Below are 26,571 nucleotides of genomic sequence, written 5' to 3'. Positions count from 1 at the left end.
TCTAGTCAGCCTCCCGGATATTTTTTATGCAACATACATGCGACGATCTATTAAGTTCACAGTTTCCCAAGTGGGATCGAAAAACATCATGTGGAAGGATTTAAATGAAATTGTAGTGGAGGAGAACCCCGTGCCACTGTGTCAGCCTTAGGCGGCGTGTTGCCCCAGATATTCATTTCAAATGTATAGAAATTTGATAGTAGAATAGAACCTTGAACAACATCAGTTGGTGACGTTTATAGCAAAAGTCACAACTTTTATAGCAAAAATAGCACACTGGCCTTTGAGAGGTGGGTCTTGGCGGTGGGGAAGCCCATTTCTTATTTGTGGTAAGTTTTCTCTTTTTATTTTGACTTCATTACCACTTGTAGTTTATGTTTGTTTTGGCCTGATTTTCCCCGTCAGAGTATTTTTCTTTGTTTCATGTTAATATCACTCATTATTGCTTTTTGATTATTTTTTTTATTATTATTCAATCTTAAATAAAATACAGAGTAAGAAGAGATAACTCAGTAATTGAAAAACTGAAAGCTTAGGCTTATCGAAGATAAATATTTAGAATTGACAAAGAAAATTTTATTCAATATTTAAAAGGTTGAAGAACCTTTTCAAAAAAGCTGACTTAACTTTGAATTTACTGAATATTTTTTTAAAAATCACTGAAAATTCAAAGCACTGAATTTCTGTTTCAAACTATCAATTAAAAAAAAACAGTTACTGAAAAAGATAACTTTGTGTAGAAGACTCTTTTTATCAGCTTATCAAAATAATTCGATTCCGGTCTCGAGGTAAAAATAAACTTAAGCGGAAGCTTCGAAAGTGGAGCGAATCAATTAAGATCAATTATTGATTTTAAACACTTACCAACTGCAAGATTAGCTGACGAAGAAGCGACTCCAGCTTCATTCTGTAGTCGACAACAGTAAATTCCTTCATCGTCCATTTCAACCTTGTTGATTACCAATTTAGAACTAGCGCTATCATTAGCAGTATGCATATTTTCTGGAGTAATAATTTCTTTAGAGTTCTTTAGCCACGTCACTGATGGTCCAGGTATTCCTTCAAATTTGCATTCAAACACAACTAAATCCTCGGCTTGGCAGACAATTGGTCGAATTTTTTTCGTGAACTTAGGAGGTGTCAAAATATTGCGCTGTTCTGTTACAACACAAAGTCTTTTCTCTTTCATGCTTTCACCATCGAGCACCAAAGGAGAGAGAACAGTGGCAATGTTAGATGGCTCGTCTTGTACTACGCTTATACGGATAAGGTCTTTCTCAGGGGAAAACTCAGCAACATCCTTTGAATTCCTATCATTATCAGGCATCATTAGCACTTTCTCATTTCCTTTTTGTGTCAGAGTTTTCTTACCTGTTGTAACAGTTTTGGTATCTCGAGATATCGGGCCCTTTGGTAGGTTTGATGGTACTTTTTCAATGTCGATAGCTTGTGTTTCTTTTTTAGCCGACAATGGGACTGCTTTTTTATTGTCATATTCCAATTTGTCTTCATAAATTTCAACGTTAATATTTTCTTCTACAGTAGAAGACTTTTTAATGTCAATAAGTCTAAATGAAATTTTGTCACCAGAAACTTCATTTAATTCTTTTACATCTCCTATTTTTCCAGAATGCAGTTGATTTCTCTTGGTTAATTGTAATTTAATTTCTTTTTCTGATTTTGATTTCTTGTGATGGTTTTAAGATAATTTCCTCCTTTTGACACCCTGGAGAAGCCCCTTCTCTTTGCATTGGTTCAATAAATAGCTCTTCCTTATATTTAGGAGAGGACTCTCTGCCTTTTGTTAGTGATAGAGTCATTTCTTGTTTTTCGGTTGGCACATTTTCAATTGACTGTTTTTTAACAGGTTTCAAAATTCTTTCTTCTTTGTGATTAGCCTCATCTAGGGTTTCTATAGCTGGCATAAGAGTAATATTATCGCTTTCAGACTTGCAGAGAGAAGACTTTTGATTTTTGGCTGATATCAAAACTACTCTTGATTTAGTTCCCTCCTCTGGAGTTTTCTCAATTTCTTTAAAAATAATTTCTTCCTTTTTAACCTCTGAAACGGGTTCCTTTTTTGAAACTTGTATGAATTTTCTTGTTTCTTCCTGACTAGCCTCGGAAGTTGGCTCTTCTCCGTCATTTTGTTTTGGGAGTATTTCTTTCCTGTTACAGCTGGAAGTTATTTGTTTTCCGGCTGCTGCTAATTCAACTTCATCTTCTTTGTAAGTTGTTTCATCTACTGGTTTTTCGACTCGCCTTAGATTGATTTCTTCCCGTCGAGCCTGATGTGAATCTTCTTGCTTCTTCACTACTTGTGAAACATCTTTTGTCGGCTCATTAACTGGTTTTTTAACTGGCTTCAACATAAAATCTTTCTTTGTAAGTTTAGGAGAAGCTTCTCGTTTCTCAACTGGATTATAAACAATTTCGTCTTTATCAGTTGTGTCATGTGCTGTTTTTTTTAGAGCTTTTAGCGTCACATCTTTTTTTGAAACCTCTGGAGACGGCTCCCGTTCCTCCACTGGCTTTGGCACCAGTTCCTTTTCACGAGTTGCCTCTCTTACTATTTTGCCTACAGGCATTAATGTAAAACCTCCTTCTGGAGCCTCAGGAGAAGCTTCCTGATTCTTGACTTGTTTCAGAACTATTTCTTGTTTTTCAGATATCTCAGCTAATGGTCTTCTCGCCGATCTTAACAAAACTTTTTCATTTGACGCCTCGAGAGACGACTCTAGTTTCTTTACTGGTTTTAAATTTAAGTCTTCGTTCTCAGCTGTCTCATCTACAAGTGTTTTTGCAGGTTTTAATATGACCGTCTCTTTTTGAGCCTCAGACGTAGACTCTTTCTTTGTACTTAACCTTAAAAGTACTTCTTCTTCATGAGTTGCCTCCCTTGCCGGCTTCAATGAGACATCTTCTTCAAGTTCAGGAGAAACTTCATGATTCTTGAATAATTTCAACATCACTTCTACGTTTTCATTTGTCTCATCTACAGGCTTAAATGCTGCCTTTTCTTTCAAAGTCTCAGGAGAAACTTCTCGGTCCTTGACTCTCTTACAAATCCTGTTGTCTTTTTCAGTTGTCTTGGTCAAAAGTGTTGTTACAGGCTTACGTGTTACTTCTTCTTTTAGAGTCCCTTGGGGAAGCTCTTGTTCCTTGACTGGTTTTAAAACAGCTTCTTCTTTGTGAGTAGCCACGCTTTTTGCTTCCACCGGTTTCGAAGTTAACTCTTCCTTTGAAGCCTTAGGATAAGTATTTAGTTTTTCGGTTGGTTTAAAAAACCCTTCTTCTTTATGGATTGCTATCTGTAATTTTCTTTCCACTGGTTTCAATGTACTTACTTCTTCTGAAACCACAATAGAAACCTCTTGTTTCTCGACTGGTAGCAAAACTACTTCTTCTTTCTCAGCTATTTCACCTATAATTGTTTTAATAGGATTTACTAATACTTCCTGTTTTGGAGCCACTGGGGAAGATTCTAGATTCTTGACTAGTTTAAATGCCGCTTGTTCTTTTTCAACTGTATCATCTACAGGTATTTTAAAGGGTATCAAAGTAATTCCTTCTTTCGACACTTCAGAAGAAGGTGCTATTTCCTTCACTGGTTTCAAAGACACTTCTTTTGTATCGATTTCCTCTTCTTCTATTTTTTTAACTGGTTGCAAGACCACTTTTTCTTTCTGAGTTACTTCTCCCTTAGGAGTTGCCTCCTCTGCTGTTTTTTTTAGATGCTTCGATGAGACCTTTTCTTTGGGAGCCTCAGGAGAATTTTCTGTTTTTTTCATTAATTTAAAAAAAAATTCTTTTTTTTCAATGATATCATCTATCGGTTTTTCGAGTGGCTTTCCTGTTACTTCTTTTTTCGAAACCCCAGAAGATGCTTCTTGTTTCTTGACCGGTTTCATAACTGTTCCTTCTTTTTCAACTATATCATGTACAGGTTTTCTTACATCCCTTAACATTACCACTTCTTTTGAAGCCTTGATAGTACGCTCTAGTTTCTGCACTGGTTTTAGCGCTATTTCTTCTTTATGAGTAACCTCCTTTAGTGGTTTGTAGGCTGGCTTCAATTTAACATCTTCTCTTTGACCATCGGAAGAAGCTTTACGCTTCTCGGTTGACTTCATAATTGATTCTTCTTCTTTAGCTGTCACTTCTAAAGTGGTTTTTACAGGCTTTAATTTCCCTTCTTCTTTTAGGGTCTCAAAAGAGGCTTCTTGCATCTTTGTAGGTTTTAGAAGTACTTCTTCTTTATGAGTTGTCTTCCTTTCTGTTTTTCTTTCTGGCTTCACCATTACTTCCTCTACTGTAGTTTCGGAAGAAGGCTCTCGTTTCTCAACGGGTTTCAATACCAGCTCTTCTCTATTATTTACCTCCCATACAGATTTTTTTACCTGTTTTAATGGAATATCTTTATTTATAGCCCCACGAGAAGCTTCTCGCTTTTCGGCTGGTTGCACAATCATTCCCTGTTTTTCAGTGATTCCATCTACATCTTGTTTGATAGGGATTAATGTTATCTCTTCTTTTGGAACATAAGAAGAGTGCTCTTGTGTCTTAACTGGTTTAAAAACTACTACTTTTTGATCAAATGTGTCCTTGGCTGATTTTTTGACTGGCTTCAACGTTACTTCTTCCTTTGAACACTTGGGAGAAGGCTCAAGCTTCTTGACTGGTTTTAAAATCACTTCTTCTTCTTCATGAGTTTCTTTTCTGAGGTTTTTTTTTACTGGCATCAAAGATACCTCTTCTGTTGAATCATCAAGAGAACATTCTTCTTTCGCAACTGGTCTCAAAACTATTTCTTCTTTATGAGTGACCTGATTTACTGCGTTTTCTACTTGTTCAAATGGATAGTCTCGTACTGGAGGCACAGGCGAAACTTCTGGTTTTACGAATGGTCTCAAAACCAATTCGTCTTTTTCATTGCTTTCATGCACAGATTTTTTTAGAGACTCACACGCCACCACTACTTGAGGTGCCTCGTGAGAAGAGTCGCGCTTCTTGAACGGCGTCAAGGCTGCTTTTTCCTTATGATGTGCCTCCCCTAGTGATTTTTGTACAGGTTTCAACGTTATTTCTTCTTTTGAATTCTGCGGAGAAGCCTCAGGTTTTGTGACGGACTTCAAAAGCAGTTCTTCTTTGTGAGCTGGCTCCCTTACTGATTTTCTGACTGGCTTCAACGTTATATCTTCTTCTGAAACCTTTGGAGATGGATGTCGCATCTTGACCGGTTTCGAAGGAATATCTTCTTTAAGAGTTGCCCCTATAACTGGCTTCAATGTTACTTCTTCTTTTGAAGTCTTGGGAGAAGGCTCTCGTATCTTGACCGGTTTCAAAGTCACATCTTCTTTAAGAGTTGGCTCTACAACTGGCTTCAATGTTATTTCTTCTTTTGGAGTCTTGGGAGAAGACTCTCGTATCTTGACTGGTTTCAAAGTCACATCTTCTTTAAGAGTTTCCTCTATAACTGGCTTTAATGTTACTTCTTTTTTTGAAGACTCGGGAGAAGGCTCTCGTTTCTTGACCGGTTTTAAAACCACTTCTTCTTTATTCGTTACCTCTGTTACTGGGTGTTTGACTTGCTTCAATGTGCAATCTTCTACTGGAACCTCAGGAGAGGTGTCTAGTTTTACGACTGATATCAGAACTTTTTCTTCTGAAATATTGGGAGAAGATTCTCGTCTCTTGACTGGTTTCAAAACCACTTCTTCCTTAAGAGTTGTCTCCCTAACTGTTTTTCTAACTGGTTTCAATGTTGCTTCTTCTTTCGAAGCCTGAGGAGAAGGCTCTCGCTTCTTAACCGGTTTTAAACCCACTTCTTCTTTATGAGTTACCTCCCTTACTGGGTGTTTGACCTGCTTCAATGTGTAATCTTCTACTAGAACATCAGGAGAGGTGTCTAGTTTTGCGACTGCTTTATAAACTTCCTTCAATATAGTGTTTTCCTGTGGAGATTGTTTATGAGTCTCCAATGCCACCACTAAGATTGGAGCCTCGGGAGAAGGATCGCGTTTCTTCCATGGGGTCAAGATTAGTTTTTCCACAGGGAATCCCTCCTCTACTGATTTTTGTAATGGCTTCCATGTTATTTTTTCTTCTGAATCTTCAAAAGTTGGCTCTCGTTTCGGGAGGGACTTCAAAAGCAGTTTTTCCTCATGAGTTGACTCTCTTAGTAATTTTTTGACAGGTTTCAATACTACTTCTTCTTTTGAAGCCTGGGGAGAAAGCTCTCGTATCTTGACTGGTTTCAAAGTCACATCTTCTTTAAGAGTTTCCTCTATAACTGGCTTTAATGTTACTTCTTTTTTTGAAGACTCGGGAGAAGGCTCTCGTTTCTTGACCGGTTTTAAAACCACTTCTTCTTTATTCGTTACCTCCGTTACTGGGTGTTTGACTTGCTTCAATGTGCAATCTTCTACTGGAACCTCAGGAGAGGTGTCTAGTTTTACGACTGATATCAAAACTTTTTCTTCTGAAATATTGGGAGAAGATTCTCGTCTCTTGACTGGTTTCAAAACCACTTCTTCCTTAAGAGTTTTCTCCCTAACTGTTTTTCTAACTGGTTTCAATGTTACTTCTTCTTTCGAAGCCTGAGGAGAAGGCTCTCGCTTCTTAACCGGTTTTAAACCCACTTCTTCTTTATGAGTTACCTCCCTTACTGGGTGTTTGACCTGCTTCAATGTGTAATCTTCTACTAGAACATCAGGAGAGGTGTCTAGTTTTGCGACTGCTTTATAAACTTCCTTCAATATAGTGTTTTCCTGTGGAGATTGTTTATGAGTCTCCAATGCCACCACTAAGATTGGAGCCTCGGGAGAAGGATCGCGTTTCTTCCATGGGGTCAAGTTTAGTTTTTCCACAGGGAATCCCTCCTCTACTGATTTTTGTAATGGCTTCCATGTTATTTTTTCTTCTGAATCTTCAAAAGTTGGCTCTCGTTTCGGGAGGGACTTCAAAAGCAGTTTTTCCTCATGAGTTGACTCTCTTAGTAATTTTTTGACAGGTTTCAATACTACTTCTTCTTTTGAAGCCTGGGGAGAAAGCTCTCGTCTCTTGACTGGTTTCAAAACCACTTTTTCTTTATAGCTTGCCTCTCTAACTGATTTTTTGGTTGGCTTCAATGATGCCTCTTCTGTTGAAGCATCAAGAGAAGGTCCCGGTTCCATGATTGGTCTCAAAATTACTTCTTCTTTATAGGTTGCCAGCTCTACTTCGTTTTGGATTCGTTGAATTGTGCATTCTTGTATTGGAACCTCAGGAAAAGCTTCTCGTTGTATGACTCGTTTTAAATCCGCTTCTACCTTTTTAGTTTTTCCCTGTAGAGTTTTCTCTACAGGCTCCAAAGCAACCGCTACTTTTGGAACCTCGGGAGAAGCATTTCTGGGGAGGCTGCGTTTCTTGAATGGTATCAAGGCTACGTTTTCCTTATGATCTGCCTGTCCTACTGCTTCTTGTACCAGCTTACAAGTTACCTGTTCTTTTGAATCCTCAGGAGAATGCTCTCGTTTCGTGACCGGCTTCAAAAGTGATTGTTCTTCATGAGTTTGCTCCTTTACTGGTTTTTTGCTTGGTTTCAAAGTTGCGTCTTCTTCTAAAATATTGGGAGAAGACTCTCGTTCCTTGACTGGTTTCAAAACCACTTCTTCTTTATGAGTTACCTCTCTAACTGGTTTCTTTACTGGCTTCAACTTTACTTCTTCTTTTGAAGTCTTGGGCAGAAGGCTCTCTTTTCTTGACCGGTTTCAAAGTCACTTGTTCTTTATGAGTTGCCTCTCTAACTGCCTTTTTGACTGGTGTCTCTTCTTTTGAAGTATCAAGAGAAGGCTCTAGTTTAGTAACTGGTTTCAAAACTACTTCTTTGTTATGAGTTAACTCTATTGGTAATATTTTTAATTCTTTCAACATAACAACTCCTTTTTGAACTCCCACGGAAGTTTTTAGGGGCTTGGGTTGTTGCAAAGTCATTTCTTCATTTTCAACAGTATCTTTGGTACTTGTTTTAAAATTTGTCAATAGTATCTGTTCTTTTGAAACCTCAAGAGAAGGCTCTCGTTCCTTGACGGGATCAAAAGGTATTTCTTCTTTATCAGTTATCTCGCTGGCTGACTTACTGACAATCTTTACTGTAGTCTCTTCTTTTTGAATCTCTCGAGAAGCTTCTTGTGGCTTAGTTGGTCGTGAGGTAAATTCCATCTTTTCGATATTCTCTTCCGTGGTATTTTTAGCTGACTCTATCGTGATCTCTTTTTTTGAAGCCCCGGGAGATAGCTTTTGACTCTTTACTGGTTTTAGGTTCATTTCTTCTTTGTGAATTGTCTCTCTTGTTGGTGTTATGACTTGTTTCAATTTAACATTTTCTTGTTGGTCTTCCATAGACGGTTTTAAGAGATTGGAGGGTTTTGAAGTACTTTGTTCCTTTTCAATATTCTCCTCCGCACGTTTTTTGACAGGCTTCAGCGTTATCCCTTCTTTTGGAACAACAGGAGAAGGCTCTCGTTTCTTGACTGGTTTCAAAACTACTTCTTCCTTATGGATTGCCTCCCTTGTAGGTTTTTCGATTAACTTCAGAGTTATCTTTTCTTTTGAAACCTCTGGAGAAGGCTCCCGTTTCTCGAATAAATTCACGACCACTTCTTCTTTATCAATTGCCTCCTCTACTTGTTTTTTGGCTAGAATTATCGTCACATCTTCTTTTGAAGGCCTTGGAGAAGACTCCCGTTTCATAACTGGCTTCAAAGCAACTTCTTCTTTATGGAATGTCTCTCTTAGTGGTTTTTTGACAGGCTTCAAAGTTATCTCTTTTTTTGAAGGTTCAGCAGAAGATTCTCGTTTCTTGAATGACTTCAAAAAAACTTCTTCTTTGTTAGTTGCTTCCCTTGCTGGGTTTTTGACTGACTTCAACATTACCTCTTCTTTAGAAGCCTGAGGAGAAGGCTTTTGTTCCTTAATTGGTCTTAAAACCAGTTTTTCTTTATGAGAACCCTCCCTTACTGGTTTGTTGGCTGGCTTTAACGTCTTTGCTTCTTTTAGAGTCTCAGGAGACAGCTCTCGTTTCTCGGTTGGTTTAAAAACAAGCTCTTCTTTCTTGACTGTGTCACTTACTATTTTTTCGTCTTGTTTTAGCATATCTGCGTCATTTATAACCTCTTGGGAAACCCCTTGGCTAACGACTTGCTCTTGCAAAAATTGATATGTTTTAGTAGCCTCACCTCCTGATCTTTCATCAGGTTTTAGAAGAACCTCTTCATTGAGTGGTTCCCTTCTTTTTCCTGATACAGGTTTCAACCTAACCTGATCTTTGTGTGAAATTTGTGCTTCTGTTCTTTTGACTTTATCCCCTTTCGTAGTTTTTAAATCCTTCTTCATTGATGCATATTCCACGGAAATATTTTCTTTCTCTTCTTTTTTTATGTTCGACATCAATCTGTTATTACTGTCTTTATTCAATTCATTTGTATCGGCTATATCAGTGGGTTCTTGACTTACAATTATTTCCGAAACCCTTGTGTTTTCTTCTCTCTTGATAACTCCTGTTGACTTATTATCCTTTTTTGCTATCTTCAAAGCCTTCTTTTGCCACTCTAGCTCGGTCTTTTCGGCTCCCTTATTTTCCTGCTTTGTCAGTTTTGACCAGAAAGAATTCTCTGGCTGAGTTGCGAGAGTGCTTTCAATTATTTCTTTTGTCTCGCTTATATTAGAATCTTTCATTTCATTTGTACTTTTCTTTAACTGGGCAGACTGCCACCCAGGAATACTTTTACTCGAAACAGATTTAGCACCTTCGCTTGTACTTAGCCTTTTCTGAGATTTTAATTCAATTAACTGTTCTTTCCAAGGAACTTCGGCGTTTGACTTCTTCTTAACTTTGGTAGATGGCAATCCAGGAAGAATACGAAACTTATTGGCTTCCCTTCTATCCGCTGATTGCGTTCTTCTGCGCCAAGGTAATTCGTTCTCTGTCGCTCCTAGCGGAGGAGAACTTGATTCCCTGCGTCTCCAAGGAGCTCTTAGCTCTTCTTCTTCATCATTTCTCCTTGTTAAATAGGCGGTTGAGTCGGAGAAGGTCATTGTTTCCTTATTGGTATTTTCATTCGTTCCCCCCAAATTTGTTGGCTTGACCGTTCCGTCGCTAATTGTGTCGTCGGTTTCGTCTTTCGTCGCGTTCTTCTTTACAACTCGTCTATAAGATTCTCTTCGCCCTGAAAATAATTACGTAGTGTTAAAAGACAAGACAAAGTCCTTTTGAAAGGCAAAAAGAATTTCAATTCGTGCAAATTATAAGATAATAATCTAATTATCAATATCAACATTGAGAGGGATTAAATCCTATTTACTGATCAGCCTTACTCCATGGTATATATTATTTGTTTGTTTAACCTAGAATGTAGATTGAATAAACAACTTATAATTTCTACTACAACGAACATGTAACTGAATATTATAAAAAAAAACTATTATAATAATTTCTATTAAACAAACAATCATAATTAACAGGTTAAATCATACTTTTTTTTTACATCAACACCTTAAGACAGGATTTTTCTAAAATTTATTTTTTGTTTAATTTTGGGTTTTGTTCCAAAACAGAAGAAAACACAATTGTATTGGGTTTGTGTTTTGTTTTTGTTTGTTTGGTTACACTTTTATTTAGTCATATGTTGCATTGTGAGGAAGAGTACTTGGCTATTTGAGGAAAAAGCTTCGTGTTGTGTAGCATTTTGAGAAAATCAGAGGAGAACAGCATAATAATTCAATCTTCTGCTAATAGTTTTTTTGCGCATCGTGTCAGTTTACTCACTTTCCTAACAAAAAATTAGGTTCCGGTATTTGTTCGTTTTCTTGAACTGAATTATTATTCCGATGTAAAAAGACGAGTTGAGTGCGAAAATGGAGTCAAATTTTGTGTAAGGTATATAAAAAAAGTTTCATAATCATCAATATGAGATTTTTACGCTTCTCGTCGTCGTGACCCCCCTTTTTCCCCAGACCATCTTTCGCTGGCTAGATTGCCGGTTTTGAGAACTAATAATTAGTTATCCTGAATCTTATCGTCACTGGCTACATCACCTGATGGGTCGGCCTAAAAAAAGTGGTTGCAAGATGTTTATTAAAACATGAAAAATATTAGAAAAGAAAAACCATCTATAAAACTAGTTTTCAGCGGTCCACATTTAAAATCCCTCTTAGAATAAACTATTATCAACACACTGACTAGCCTTAACAACTGATGATATTGTCAAATCAACTTCATGAACACTTGAAAGGCACAATAGAACTCCGACTAGCACTCACAACTTATTCTTTTGATTCAGATGCCTAAGATTCGACGTTCTCCTCATCGTTATAGCTTTCGATTTTTGGAGAGTTAGAACCTACTGTCCCTTTGCACGTTATACACGCATGCAGTGCAACCTAAGCTGTTTTTAAAGCAGCTACATCTCGCTGAGCTACATTCCAGTTGGCAAGAACACTTCACTATTTTCAGAAGCAGACGAGGGACTGGTGGGACGTCAGTAGTCAATGGATACAAGAAGTCATCTTTATTTTTCCATCCTCATTCCTCAGTTTTAAGTTCAGAATCAGGATCTCTACTTCATACCTGAACTTGGTGGAAAACCCTGTAACTGTGGAATTTAGCGACATCAGAAGTTGGTGGTAACTGTTCTGGGGGGAAGACTAGCACTAGTCACCTTCTTTTTAAAAACTTCCCTGTGGAGTTCATTCAGATTTCCCCCTTTTGATGAGCCATATATAATGAGCAGAGCGTCTTCTCCAGCAAACCTTACATCCTCCTTCAAAGCTTACTTCAGCATGGAAACTGTAACTTATGTACGAAAATCGGTATCTATCGTTAGCTTCTTCAGAGCAAGGCCTTTTCCCACACTGTGAATCCGTGAAGCAGAGTCAAAGCCTAGGATGGCGTGAGCAAAAATAATCGGATGACATGTCTATTGGCCCAGCTTGTCTTTCAATTTGTGAATATCCCATATTCGGGGAGCTTTGTTCGGCTTAGGCTCAGGTGCAAAGAATAGTTTCTTGCTTGATAGGTCACCATGATAACACAGTAGAACCAAAAGATTAGTATCATCTTTAATGACGGCAGCGTCGTAATATCAAGAAGAATCAACATCAGTTTGCACAATTGGGGCATCTGTATCAACTGGTGCCTGGACCACGACGAATTTCTTTGGTCGGATATAAAGAGCCAACGCGCAGATAAACATGGCCTTGTTTGGCCATGTGCCATCGTAGCCGTCGAACTCAATAGTGGGAGATGGATACTTTTGGGTCTCATAAGTGGCATAAGGGTTAATTAGTTCGGATTACCGTTCATCTTTGGCTCATGGAATTCTGTGCAGAAGAGCTCCACCGTTGATGATATATCGAATGTCTTTGGGAAGGAGACGCTCCTCAAGATTGCAAGCCTGTGTTATAGTCTTTGCAAACTCTGGCTTTTCGGAGACCAGAGCATGCAAGAACTGTCAAAAAGTGATGCTGGGTAGAACACAGTTCGTGTTGAAAGTACTTAGATTCCGTGAGATTGACCCTCTTTGCTAGCGTGATGAACCTCTGAAAAAGGAAAGTTTGGAGAGCCTAACGTTAAGAATCATATGTTATCACAAGATGCTTTTCAAGGCGCGTTTCTGTTTCAGTAGATGTCTCTGTGAAAAGAAAAGAGATAAACCAGTCCTTTGATATAAATTTCCAAGAATTTTACTACCTATGGTTGGATTAATTAGCTTACCATTTCCGACTGTAGATCTTTGGTTGAAATGATGAGACGAGCAAAAATGATCTCTTACCTTTAAATATCAAGTCAATGGGAAAGGAGAACATTCGCATTGAAACTTTTTTAGCTTTTTAGGTGGCAGACATATCGAATGACTTTTGTATGTATAGATAGCAAGATATCAAACACGGGCATCAACGTGACTTAATAAATGATTACTCTGGGTAATTTTCAATTGTGACTTTTTAGCTTACGGCTTTATCCGAGACATCACTTGGACAAAGTGTGAGACGAAACGTCGACATAATCTATTGCCTACGAAGGTAATGAAAGTGGTGTAGCTGCCTTCTGTTCGTTAACTGGTATTCTAAACAAGCCAACCATAATTTGTCAGCCCACTTATTTATTTTTTATTATTTCACCAACAATCGACGAATTGGTGGACAATAAGTGCTAAAAGAAACACGTCAAATGAAAATAAAAGAAAGTGCATACTGATGATTATAAGACGGGTTTCTATTAGACACTACATCAGGTTAATTTGATTTTTGGGCTCAGCTCATTATTTTATGTCAGAATAGTTACCTTCTGATAGTATGGTGAAAAAGAAGTCACAACGATGAGAAGGGTAAAATCACATGCTGATAATTATGAAACTTTTTCTGGTACATTGTACATCAAATTTGCTTTCATTTCGGGCTTAGTTCTTTATTTTACATCGGGATGGTACTTCATATAGAGAAAAATGAACATTTGCCGACAGTTCATTTTTTTTAGAAAAACTGAAAAAATTGACACGAAAAGCAAAAAAAAACTAGTTTTGCGTCGACCTAGAACGTGCAAGTTTGGATATGTTGTTGAGTTTTTTTTTCTCTATAACATGGTATAAAAATTATTTTTGTTGCAATTTGTTTGGGATCAACCCATATTTTTGGCTAGCTTGCCTGTACTACAAGCAAGGTTTTAAACATTCTGAAAAGATGAATCTAGTGTTAGTTAGATTAGTTTTTTTTTGCCACATTAAACAACACACAGCATTGGCAAAAATCAGATTATTTTTATTGATGGCTTTTCTTTGGAAGCTGTAAAAACAAAATTAATTCAAAAAAGAGCCAATTACAGGCACAAATTCAGAGGACGTTGACATCTGATCAACTTCGTTGACCTGTTTCAATTTCTGTTGAAATAGAAATTATAAATATTGAAACTGTAAAAAATTCAATATTATTTTATGTATAATCTTGAGTAAATATTTATCAGGTTTATTGGGTTTATTTTCATTGTATGGAATGAGTCAGTAAAACCAATTGAATTTTTATTGGAATAAGCTTATGCTATCCAATAAATTTATGCTATCTGAATTACTTTTTATATTGTACAGTACTGTGTTTGAAACTGTTATATATTAAGACTATTCGCCATTATTATAGGATTAGAGGTATTCATAGGAGGGGGGGGGGGGCAACCAGGTCAGCCACCTCGGGCACTGCAGCTGGGGGAGGGGGTCTCGCGGCAGGGGGATTGCACAATTTGATAAAATGTTTTACTTTGATTTGTTTATTTTTCTTATATTTGAGTCGGGAGGGGATGCTGTAATTAATTTTTCCCCACCAACCCTAGGAAAGGGTTTGTATAGGATCAATAATGCGCCAGTATTGCTGTATCAATGGATCTTTAGCCCAAAATAGGCACTAACACTCATTAATTCGAGCTTCTTCCCCTTTTCAAGTACCCCCCTCCCTCTAAAAAAAAATATAAGTTTCCTCTCCCTCTCTAAGTCTCCCTCTGTATTTGCGTCTGATCAAGTCCAGGCTCCACCAAAAGAGGAGAGTGTATCTTATATGAACATCTTTAAAATATGCTTCTTATTCACAGTGGCCCAAGAAGAACCCCCCTCCCCTTCCCCCAGTTAGACAATAGACATAACAATAGAGACTGTAGGGTGGTTTTTTAAGCAGTTTTCTAAGAAATAGAAGATTAGGAACCGTCAAAATATCAGCTTCCCCTATGAAATGTTCAAAATAAGCCTAGAAAACAATGATTCATACAAAATGAGTCAACGGAAAATATACAAATACAATTTAATGACGAAAGACCGACACCAAAATAAAAACATGTTTAACAACTCTCATTGGTTGAACAAAAAACTTCCTCCGTTAGCGCCATGTAAACGGTTTCAGAAAGAATTTCTCAGTGCTAATTCAGCCGAAGAAGACTAGAAGTGGCAATGTTTATCCAATCGTGATGTGACGTTAAAAGGGTGAGTCCATCTTTGTAAGAAAACAGATTTCGAAAGTATTCAAAGAATAACGTCAAAATTGATTATTTTACTCAAATTAAAGATTAGAAGGGCTATTTAGATCGGATTTTTTGTCAAAATAGGTCAGAAAATGATAAGATACCTGATAGACTGTAGCCCATGTAGGATTCTTTTGTTGTTGTTGTTTTTTTTTGGGGGGGGGGACGGGGTAAACAATTATCTAACCGCTATTAGAATAATAGTCGTAACGATTTGAAAATTTAGATATCTATCCAGAACTATAGCAAAGCTTTTATTTCCGATTAAGGATCCCACTACCTTGCAGACAATCAAGGGGCAGCACATGCCCCCTACCCAGGAAAACCAAAAGTTGCACTAATTACAGAGAAGGAAAAATACTCAAAAACACGGAAAACCCTGATTCCTCCGCTAAACAAATATTAGTCTACATGATATCAAGTTATTCGTTTTTTTTTATATACATTTTTTTTGTGCGTGTTTTTAAAGTGGGTTTTCAAACCGAAGATACGCATGCTCAAATAGTTCAAAAAACATCAAACTTCAGATCAGGTCAAATTCGAGAAAATTAGGGAAGTTTTTTCGGCTATTTTTTCATTTGTTTGTAGAAATAGTATTTATTTTTATCTTAGGTGTATGTCATTGAGTGGATTACCAGGGGATTCAAGCCTCCTGCATGGCTCAAAAGTGGCAAAATAGTGCCAAATTAAGAGAGCTTCTGAGATTGGGGTAAACTTTAGTATTCCGGGCTATCCCCTCACCCAGATAGGTCCTTTACTCAGGATCAGTTCCAAAGAAAAATTAGAACATCAAATTATATACTAGTGCAGGTGAAATTACAAATTAGATTTCATCCTTATTTTAAATTGCTTGTTTTTTTATTAACAGCAAGGTTTCTGTATACAAAAAATATTGCTTCATTAAAAAGTTTAAATTAAGAGTGGATTCTTTTTTAGAAAAGTGTTGGCGCAATAGTTCCTTTTTGAATAAAAACCATTGAGAAAAATATTTGCAGCAAAAAAAATTAAGTTGCTCTGGATACTGAAATCAACGGAATGAAGAGAAATAGGGCTAAGGAATTCTTCGTCCATGAAACACAGAAAGGGTTCACGCACTATCAGCCATTAGTTTACATAGTTTAATGTTTCGATTTTGCTTTCTTTGGAGACGCTTCCCAAATAAAGTAGCATCTATTTCTCGGCATCCTAAATCAAACAGTTCTCGATAACGAACTGAAAGTAAGGACCGACTCGTGCTAATATTAACTGAAACTCTAAAAACAAGGAGTTTTATAATATATACATCAGAGTTGATAACAGTTGCTATTAAGTGTTTGTTCAGCATATAGTAGAGCGGTCCAGCAATTATGTCTTTAGGGATATTGGGCATGTCAACCCCCCACAATTATTCAATTGGCCCATTATTTTTTAAAACTAAATGTTGCTTTAAACTAAATCGAAACGCATTGTGTTTTTGGTTACCAATAAGAAACCTCAGTGATATATCAAGAACGAGTGAGGGTATTAAGTTGAAGCCTCTGGGGCTTCTACAATCACTGTTTCTGCTCTTATAATTATAATGAATGAAAAAAGTGTAAGTATTACAGGTTGTCACAGAGTTAAGATAGAATCTCTTGAGCATTATGTTAAGGTCTATTTTTCAGGTCAACTTCAGGAGTTATAAAATTAAATTAAAAAATAGCCTACTTTTTGTGTCAGGATTAAAAATTGTTGAAAAAGTTTCTCCAACATACAAATAGCAAACCAAACTATGGATTCTTGTACAAAAAAAAAACTGAAAAAATATAAAATATTTTTTTTTCCATGAAAAAGATTATGTCAATAAAAAACGAACAGAAATTAATTTAAAACACTTTTTCCAAAAAGAAAAATTTTTCAAAGAAAAGTAAAGAGCTCCATTTAGCTAAGAATGATTGTAAACAAATTTAAGTTGTCCGCCGTGGATAAAACAACCACGAATCTCCGTCAATAAATAAATGAATACCTAGGTAAGTATAAATAACAATAAAGAAACGAGTCAAACTCAAAACGAGCAAAAATTAACATGCGTAGGGCCGGTAACCTTCATGCCTTCTCAAGACCAGAACATAATTTGTGCTTTGCTAAAAATAAAGAAAAACAAACAAACAAATGACCTTGTATTGTCAGTTTAATTGACATATACTGATCTTTATTCCTTAAAGTTTTGATTTTTTTTTATCTATGAATGTAAAAAAAAGTAAAAACTTTTAAAGCAAAAATTTAGTTTTCAGTAAAGCGAAAATTTTGTCCTGGTCTTCAGAAGGCATGGGGGTTGCAAAGTCAAGAAATTAGTAGCTGTAAAAGCAGAGGAGGTGGGACTAAAGAAAACCTTACGGGGCAATTCTGACAAAACGATACTGTTAAAAATACCTTGTAGACTTTTTAACTCTTATGTTCAAACGCTGTTTTGAGTTAGCAGGTCCGTATTTCTTTTTTTCAAGAAAATAAGAGGTATTTTCTTTGGAAAATCATCTGCTGTTGTTTTTTTCCAGTACTTACGCATTATCCAGAACACACTCAAAAGTTTGCTTTGTTCGATCTGAGCAAACTGTTTTTCTTTTTTTCGCATTCACTTATATTTAGCCTTTTCTTTTCGTGAAATAAAGTACGTCCCAGGTATATTTTAATTAAGTATTTAATATATAGATGTGCTTAGGTTAGGTATTTAATATAATGCTTTCTGGGCGACCTGCTTTCCATAATTTTTGGTTGCAGTTTCCTTAAATTTGTTTCTAAAGTATTATAGTTTCATCAAATTTTGGTATATGTCATTAAGATTAACCTAGCTTCACTTCTCGAGTGTATTCTGGATAATACGTAAGTACCTTTTTTTCTTTTTATTCAATTAATGACAAATGATAGTTAGCTTTGGTCAGGTTCTGTAGCATCCCTTTTAACACACTATTTTAAAAAGACGCTAATAAATTCTGCCTGAAGCATACTCTGTTCCTGAAACCGTTCTATTCCTTCGAAGTTTGCTAACGTATTTTGCTTTCTAACCATAGGCCCGCCCAGCTTTACGTGTACTTAAAAATGTCAAGTAACTAGCCCCTTAAAAACACAGAAGCAGGAACCCATAATTAAACCCTGGCCAATTTATATTAATTTTTTAGACGAAAAGCTCAGCGAACATGTATAACGAGTTTTTATCTGGTTGAGGAATCCAATAACAAAAGCATAGCAAGGACACTAAAGCATTGCCAAATTAGTGAATCATGGACGAGTTTTTTAGCCAAAATCTAATAAAACCAGGAATGTGGCCAATGTTTCCAATAAGGTAATTTTTTTTTTCTTTTTTTTTACTCCACCTATTGAAGAATTTTCAATAGCTCCCAGCGGCAATTTAATCGTAATTGAATGTTTTCGTAATGAAAGACCGTCAGTTACTTTATGCAAGGATGTCACGGCGTCAATAAAGTTAATAAAGTTCTCCACAAAGTTCATCCACAAAACACTTGTCCGCTCATTGAAGGGAAACTAGCCCCCCTCCCATGCCCCTTTTTCCTCAAGGTTATCTGATGAAAATTTGAGACAAGCATCTTCATCAGCATAGTTGAAAGGTCCGGTAACTATGCTTCTGGAGATAACATGACCCCCCCATAGCCCCTGGAGAAAGGGCTGTAAGTCATGAAATTTGCCCATTGTTTGCATATAGTTTTCGTAATTGGCATGTATACAGGCGTTTTTGGGAGCGGGGGAAATTTTGTGCGGGAGGGGCGGGATTTTCCATGTGAAAAATTTTCTGTGGGGAGGGAATTTCCGGTGGTGAACTTTCCAAGAGAATTTGTACGGATGAATTTGCCAGAATTCCTAGATTCTTTTGTCTTTCTCTTCCCCTTAGAGACTCAATTTTAGATGTGAAGATATGGGGGGGGGGGGGGGAATTGTCAGGAGGATATTCCCGTGGGGAGGGGGTTGGATTTGAAAAACAATCAGAACTTAAATAAAAACAACAAGTCTTTTTTTTTCAAATGAAAGCTGGCTAAGGAGAACTTTCCAGAAGCAATTGTCCGCAGGAAATTTTCCGGAGGAATTTTCAGCGTGGGTCAATTTGTCCATGGGAATTTTCTGGGAAATTTCACATGGGAGGAACTTTCCATGGAGGAATTTTCGTGAGGGAGTTTTCCATGGAGGGTGAGCTGGATTTCCTGGCATTATTTTAAAAACGATCAGAGATAAAAAAAAAGTTTTTGCAACCGAAAGTAAAGAGCAATATTAAAACTTAAAACGAACAGAATATATTCGATATAAGAGGGGGCTGCCCTTCCTCAATACCTCGGCCTTTACGCTGAAGTCTGACTTTGTATTAGCTCTTTAAGAACGTCTCCTGAAACACAAGGGCCGTTTAATTAGAATAAGAAGCTTTTTAAAGTACTAAAAAGCTTTAGTATGGAGAGCGAGGGTATCAACCATTTATTTCCATAAGGATATTCTGTTAAAAATAAGAATTTTGTATTTCCGTAATTCATACTCATGCACATGAGGTAGTACAATCAGACAAGAAAAAAAAAATATTTACTCTCGGCTCTTATTGAGTTTATTATATGCTAAAGTTCCGACGAAAATCGGACACCCATAGTGCTTGCCAAAAAGGGCTCCCCGGGTCCCATTTGTCTTTAGCCTAATATATATATATATATATATATATATATATATATATATATATATATATATATATATATATATATATATATATATATATATATATATATATATATATATATATATATATATATATATATATATATATATATATATATATATATATATATATATATATATATATATATATATATATATATATAGTTGGGGTAATATATGTATTTGAAATATATATTTGGGGTAAAGTTTTATGGATAAAGTTTCTAAATTTCAGCCCTCCCCCCAGGGGCTTTGGGGGATTAAGTCATCCTAAAAGACATATTTATTATATTTTCGACCATGTTGAACAAAATGGCTATCTAAAAATTTTGATCGGGTGACTTTGGGAAAAATATGAGCGTGGGATGTGACCTGTTACCCTCCATTTTATGGTCACTTAAAAAGAGCCCTGGAAATTTCAATTTCCGTTCGAATGAGCCCTTTCGCGATGTTCTGGGACCACTGGGTTGATAAAATTGTCCTTGGAAAAAAAACAACAACAAATAAACATACATCCGAGATCCTTTTGCTGGCAAAAAATGTTAAAATTCACTCTTCCGGATACCAGAATTGGAAATTGCTGCTGTAGGGTTCTCTAATATATTGAATCTGGTATTGTGATTATCATGAAGGTTCTATGACTTTTTGCGAGTGTTTCCTCCTATTTTCGAAAATCAAGCAAATTTTCTCAGGCGCGTAACTTTTGATGGGTAAGACTAAAGTTGATGAAACTTATATATTTGAAATCAGAATTAAAATCTGATTCTTCTTATGTATCTATTGGTATCAAAATTCCGTTTTTTAGAGTTTCAGTTACTATTGAGCTTGGGTCGCTCCTTACTTACAGTTCGTTACCACGAACTGTTTGATTAAATAATAAAACAAGTTTTTTCAACTGAAACTAAGGAGCAACATTAAAATTTTAAAAGAACAGATATTATTATGTGTATGATCGGGTTCACCCCCTAGTCAATACCTCGCTCTTTACGCTAAAGTTCAAATTTTGTTCGAAACACAAACCCCTGAATCACAAAGGCCGTTTAATTAGAATAGAGAGCTCTTTTGAAAGTACTAAAAAAAAAACTTTAGCGTAAAGAGCGAGGTACTGGCTAGGGGAGAACCCCCACATATACGTAATAATTTCTGTTCATTTTAAGTTTTAATGATGCTCCATACTTTTAGTTGAAAAAACTTGTTTTTTTTAATTTAATTTATGATCGTTTTTTAAATAATGCTGGAAAATCCGGCGCCCCTTCATAGAAATGTTTCTTCCCCCATGAAAAAATCCTCCCATGTAACCCCCTCCTCCGACCCCCCCCCCCCGGACCACGAGAAAAATTCCCTCATGAAAACGTCTCTGTATGCTTCCCAAAAGGTGAATTTTCTTTTTGAATTGAGGCGATTTTTTAGAATCAAAAATTTAATTGGGAGGGGTTTAAAAGTTTAATAAGAAATCAGTTTTTACTGCGTTGTCGTAGAGGAGGAGCGTATGCAGTTGAGTTGGCCTCAGGTGGCTTAGTGTTGCGGTAACATCTATGCATTGATTGAGTCTATATTCTGTTCCCGAAACCTGTCTAGATTTCACATTACGTATGACTTGTTATTTTGCTTTTATGGAAGGGGGAGGGGACCCAACCTGTCAAATAATTATAAACAGGCAGATTATAGAAAAGGGTAGTATCTGGGGGAATAGACCACAATGCTCCCAGAAAACATGTATCGCTTTTTCGAAGGTTTATGTTTTGTTTCGATTCACAGACTTCAGACTGTTTTTTATTATTTTTGCACTGAGGACGGTTTGGTGTAAATCTGAGTACAGGTCTCAGCCAGAGACCTGTGCTCTGTTTGCAGTGCTTCTTGCAGTGCAGAAGCACTCTTCTGTGAGTTTGCAGTGCTTCTTAGTTTTCACTGGTTATGATTCTCTTATTTTTATATTTGGCAATTGTGATATCAGAACTTACTTTTGACCCTTACTGTAATCTACCGCTTGCAAAAAAACTCTCAAGCACCAATTTCTATAATGGTTGTAATTTCAACAAAATGTTTTTTTTTACCTTCTAATTACGTAAACCGTTAGTTTCTAATTTAGACTTCACAAAGAAGTAAAATTTAGCCATAGACTTCTCAAAGAAGTAAAATTCAGCCATAGACTTCACAAAGAAGTAAAATTCAGCCATTTGAAAAAGAAACCGTGTTTTAGTTGTGTTTTTTTGTCGATTATCTCATTACATATGAGTTTTTTCTTTTCGCATATTTGAAACTTTCTAATTCGTAAAATGAAAATTGTATCCCTCTAAAACTAGAGTGACATTTTGGGGAATATATCTTCGGACAGATCACCATTAAACCATGCTGAAGTTGAAAGAGAGAAAAAAGAATTAATATAAAAAAGGTGTTCCAGCTAGTAAAAAATGTAAAATAAAATTCTATGAAAAAAACCCCAGCATAGATTGATAAAATAAGATTCATCGGAATAAGATTCATCATAGATTCATCGGAAACTCTTCTCTTCTTTAAACAATGGGTACTTGGGCATTATATGGGCATTTCTAAAAAGTCAAGATTGGTTAATGCTAATGAAATAAAATAAAATAGGGTGAATATATAATAGTTTATAAACAAATTTGGGCTATATATTTGCACATTAGGGGGGGGGGATAAAGCATAGCATATATCAAATACGTAACCTAATCTAGCCTAGGTACCTTTTTCTCCCCCTAACCCCAAAAAGTAACAGTTTAAATATCGTATACGCAATGAAAGCCCCGCTATGCATTCCATTACTTTATAGCGTTGTCTTGAATTAACCCGTCGAAAACGGGTTTTCCGTGACTAGTTTCCTTGTAACTGCCCATATAAAGCCCAAGTACCTAACAATGATTTCACCTATTGCAACTTCCAATCAAGTTTTGAAAAATATTTCAGTTAGTTTTTCACGAAAGAATAAATATAATGTAATAAAGATGAATTAAATTCGTCAGTCTTTTATGTTCGTACATTTTTCGTACATTTTCATTATTATTTTTTTATTATTTTTCGCTAAATCCAATGCATGGTAAAGAACAAAGAATAAAATAGACTGATTATTTAAGTTTATTAATAGCAAATCTTCATTCTATTATACATAATTGGGTAAATTTAAATCTTTAATATTTTTTAATAAAAATCGAAATTCAATTAGTTTATCTTTTGATGCAAATTAAATAAAAAAACAAGTTTTTTTAACTGAAAGTAAGGAGTGACATTAAAACTTAAAACGAACAGAAATTATTCCGTATATGAAAGGGGCTGTCCCCTCTTCAATACCTCGCTCTTTTTTTTCAGAATTTATCTAGAAGGTAGAGAGGGGAAGGGTCTTGAGCCCATCTTGGAGTATTTACTGCCTCCTTTTTGCTTTTTTTTTTCAAATAAATCATTTTTAGCTTTCTTTTATTCCATGTGGTCTGTATAAAGAGTATGAGATTAGGCAACACTTTTTTATAAAGTAAAAAAGGAGGCCTTTTTACTAATAAAAAGGCAACCATTTTTTCTTTTCTGAAGAATATTAATGTTTATAAAAAGAATGATAATTCGATAAATGATAACTGACTCCTCGTGCAAATTATAATTCTAAAGAAAACACAACTGGTTCGTTTGAAATTACAAATACAAGGCTTCATCGGAAACTCTTCTCTTCTTTAAACAATGGGTACTTGGGCATTATATGGGCATTTCTAAAAAGTCAAGTTTGGTTAATGCTAATGAAATAAAATAAAATAGGATGAATATATAATAGTTTATAAGCAAATTTGGGCTATACATTTGCACATTAGGAGTGGATGTGGGGGGTAAAGCTTAGCATATATTAAATACATAACCTAATCTAACTTAGGTACCTCCCCCTACCCTAGACCCCAAAAAACAACAGTTTAAATATCGTATGCGAAACGAAAACCACACTATACATGTACATTACTCTATAGTGGTGTATTGAATTAACCCGTCAAAAACGGATTTTTCGTGACTGGTTTCCTTGTAACTGCCAATATAAAGCCCAAGTACCTAACAATGATTTCACCTATTGCAACTTCCAATCAAGTTTTGAAAAATATTTCAGTTAGTTTTTCACGAAAGAATAAATATAATGTAATAAAGATGAATTAAATTCGTCAGTCTTTTATGTTCGTACATTTTTCAGGGGCTATTATATGTCTAAGCCATTTGATGGATTCAACCGTAAAGCTTAACAACCTATTAGCCATGCTGGTGAATTGGCTCTAGCTGGAAAAATTGGCACTGCCTGGAAAGTCATCCTCTAGATCCACATCTGAAAAACGAAGCTGTGAAGTGTTTTGATGTTAGCAATTAAATTCATTTTCATGTCTCTGTTGGCTAGGGTATTTGTCGCCTAAATTTCCCCTTTTGTCGGTGAAGGTAATAATACTAAATAGTCATGTTGAACTTCCGTCATTACTCAACTGGAAGACCATAGAGAAATAGAAACACTATTTATAAACAACATGGGGGGTTTTAAAACTTCTCGTTCTTTTTACTATTGTAAAATTTCCCCCAGGAACCAATCAGGTGTTAAGAGTAAACTAATGAAATGAAAGCACACATTTTACCCAGAATTATACAAAAGTAATCTCTCTATCTCTATAACCGTACAGACAAATATGTCCAATTAGGAAACGAGGAAGGGAGGTGTGGAAACCCATTCCTTGTTACACCCTTCTCAGTTGGCATTATAGACATTATTTTATGTAGCTTTCAAACAATGTTTTACACCTTTATCTATTAATTGACTATTCGTTGGCGCTTTTGAGATGAGAAACGAAATATGCTATGTTTTCTTTTAAAATGAAATTCTGTAACTATATTTTTTTGGATAGTCTCGACTACTAGTTTTGTTTCTACTAGTAACCAGCCTATTTGTAAATTAGCTTTGTGAAAAAATACTCGCCAAAGAGTTCATGTGAAGAAGATGAAAGTCTCAAAATGTTCATCTCACTTCCAGATTGTATAAACACCATACAATCTGGTGTTTGTATCTGCAAACACCAGAACACCTTCATGAAGAAGATGAAAGTCTCAAAGTGTTCATCTCACTTCCAGAAGTCCCAAAATGTTCATCTCACTTCCAGATTGTATAAACACCATACAATCTGGTGTTTGCATTTGCAAACACCAGAACACCTTCATGAAGAAGATGAAAGTCTCAAAATGTTCATCTCACTTCCAGAAGTCTCAATATGTTCATCTCACTTCCAGATTGCATAAACACCATACAATCTGGTGTTTGCATTTGCAAACACCAGAACACCTTCATGAAGAAGATGAAAGTCTCAAAATGTTCATCTCACTTCCAGAAGTCTCAAAATGTTCATCTCACTTCCAGATTGCATAAACACCATACAATCTGGTGTTTGTATTTGCAAACACCAGAACACCTTCATGAAGAAGATGAAAGTCTCAAAATGTTCATCTCACTTCCAGAAGTCTCAAAATGTTCATCTCACTTCCAGATTGTATAAACACCATACAATCTGGTGTTTGTATTTGCACACAAGAGGATAAATTTCCCTGCTTGCGTAATTATACTATTTCCTGTAAAGTCGGCTAGTTTGTTTGTATGTTCTTTTTTTTATTGGCATAATCACATTTTTGTAAACGTGACAGAGCTTCAACATAAGAACAAAGAAGAATGTTTTTTTTTCTAATTTGCTCTAAGTTGTTTTTTAAAGTCATGGAAATTAGTATATACCATTTCATACGAACTTCAGTTTGCTGGAGCGTAAAATTGCGCTGCTCCTTGCGCAAATATTTATCTACACTATGTTATGATTCTCGTCTGGGTTTGATGAAAAATAGACCAAGCAAATCAGTGAAAAGGTTAACTTAATTCATACATCTTTCGCCGTTAACACAATGAAATGGTTTCTTAGACTAAACTACAAAAAATTTTCAAAAAAATTAACGAAATATAAATAACGGTTCAAATAGAGATAAATCCTTTTATAAGAAAGTGAAAAAACAATAACAGAAAATTTTGGATATTTCGATCACATATACAGTGACCGTCATCAACAGCTGTAATTTGTGCGTCATGGAAAGGCACTGTGGCCCCTCGAAAATACCTACGTCATATGAAATAAACATTATTTTAGACAACGAGAAAAACAGTAGGCCACCACAGTAGGCCACACAGTGGAAACAGTACATGTAGCCTATAGTCCCAATATTTTAACTTGGCTTTCAGAAATATTTTTAAATCAGAAATTCCAATTTAAAACAAAACGAAAGGGCAAAAGTTTTGTAAGGAAAACCAAATTTCGCATAAATTAGATGTTTTCTTTTAACTCTTCTTATCTGGGCCTGACCTTCTCATAGTGTTTTCATAGTGAAGCAGTATACGCTGTTTCGAAAAGTATGACTTTTAATCTCCGAAACACCCACATGACTCATTCCAAAATCCAAAACTATATGGAGTCATTACGTAAAATTGCAATCGCATTTTAACAGCACAATTTTGAAGAATAATATCTGATCTTTTTTCAATGAGTTGAGAAGTATTTATGGTAATCCAAGTACTGTAGAATCTTTTTCGAACAATTATTAATGATTAATTATAACATTTTATGTATATCACGTTCATACACGCAAAATATGGGTTTTATATAGCAGCTGAATATTATTGTTTTTTTTTTTTTTTTTTTTGTTGTTGTTTTTTCAGAGAGGGGAAAAACAGTAAAGACTTATTTTTTAAGACTACATTTTAGAGATTTTCTGTATTGAGCGGGAGCAAAAGAAACTTAGAAAATAGAAAGACGGTTCTTTTATTCTTGTAGAACTTATAGTATTTTTCATTAAGAATATTTTTAAAAGCATATTCG

At 35.7% G+C, this 26,571-nt stretch overlaps 1 protein-coding gene and 1 long non-coding RNA gene across 2 annotated transcripts in view; one reads left to right on the top strand and one right to left on the bottom strand.

Annotated features, from left to right (window-relative positions):
• LOC148946230 (uncharacterized) overlaps positions 1 to 26,571 on the bottom strand; it is a 309,809-nt gene that overhangs the window by 203,674 nt on the left and 79,564 nt on the right. Inside the window, exons 19-22 of the mRNA XM_089097640.1 lie at positions 7,689 to 10,208; positions 3,861 to 7,600; positions 1,737 to 3,764; positions 865 to 1,687 (exon numbers count right to left, since the gene is read on the bottom strand). Coding sequence (XP_088953766.1) covers positions 865 to 1,687; positions 1,737 to 3,764; positions 3,861 to 7,600; positions 7,689 to 10,208 — 9,111 coding nt within the window. The remainder of the gene's footprint in view (positions 1 to 864; positions 1,688 to 1,736; positions 3,765 to 3,860; positions 7,601 to 7,688; positions 10,209 to 26,571) is intronic.
• Positions 14,939 to 24,062, top strand: LOC148946231 (uncharacterized). The gene is made up of 3 exons (XR_016142606.1): positions 14,939 to 14,999; positions 18,172 to 18,335; positions 23,877 to 24,062. It is a non-coding gene; the product is annotated as an uncharacterized LOC148946231 (long non-coding RNA).

Source organism: Artemia sp. Qi Xiang Cuo, chromosome 12 (genome assembly GCF_049724085.1).
Source record: "Artemia sp. Qi Xiang Cuo chromosome 12, ASM4972408v1, whole genome shotgun sequence".
Classification (NCBI taxonomy): Eukaryota; Metazoa; Arthropoda; class Branchiopoda; order Anostraca; family Artemiidae; genus Artemia; species Artemia sp. Qi Xiang Cuo.
Note: the sequence above shows the minus strand (reverse complement) of the source record. Positions and strands in the feature narration are given on the sequence as shown.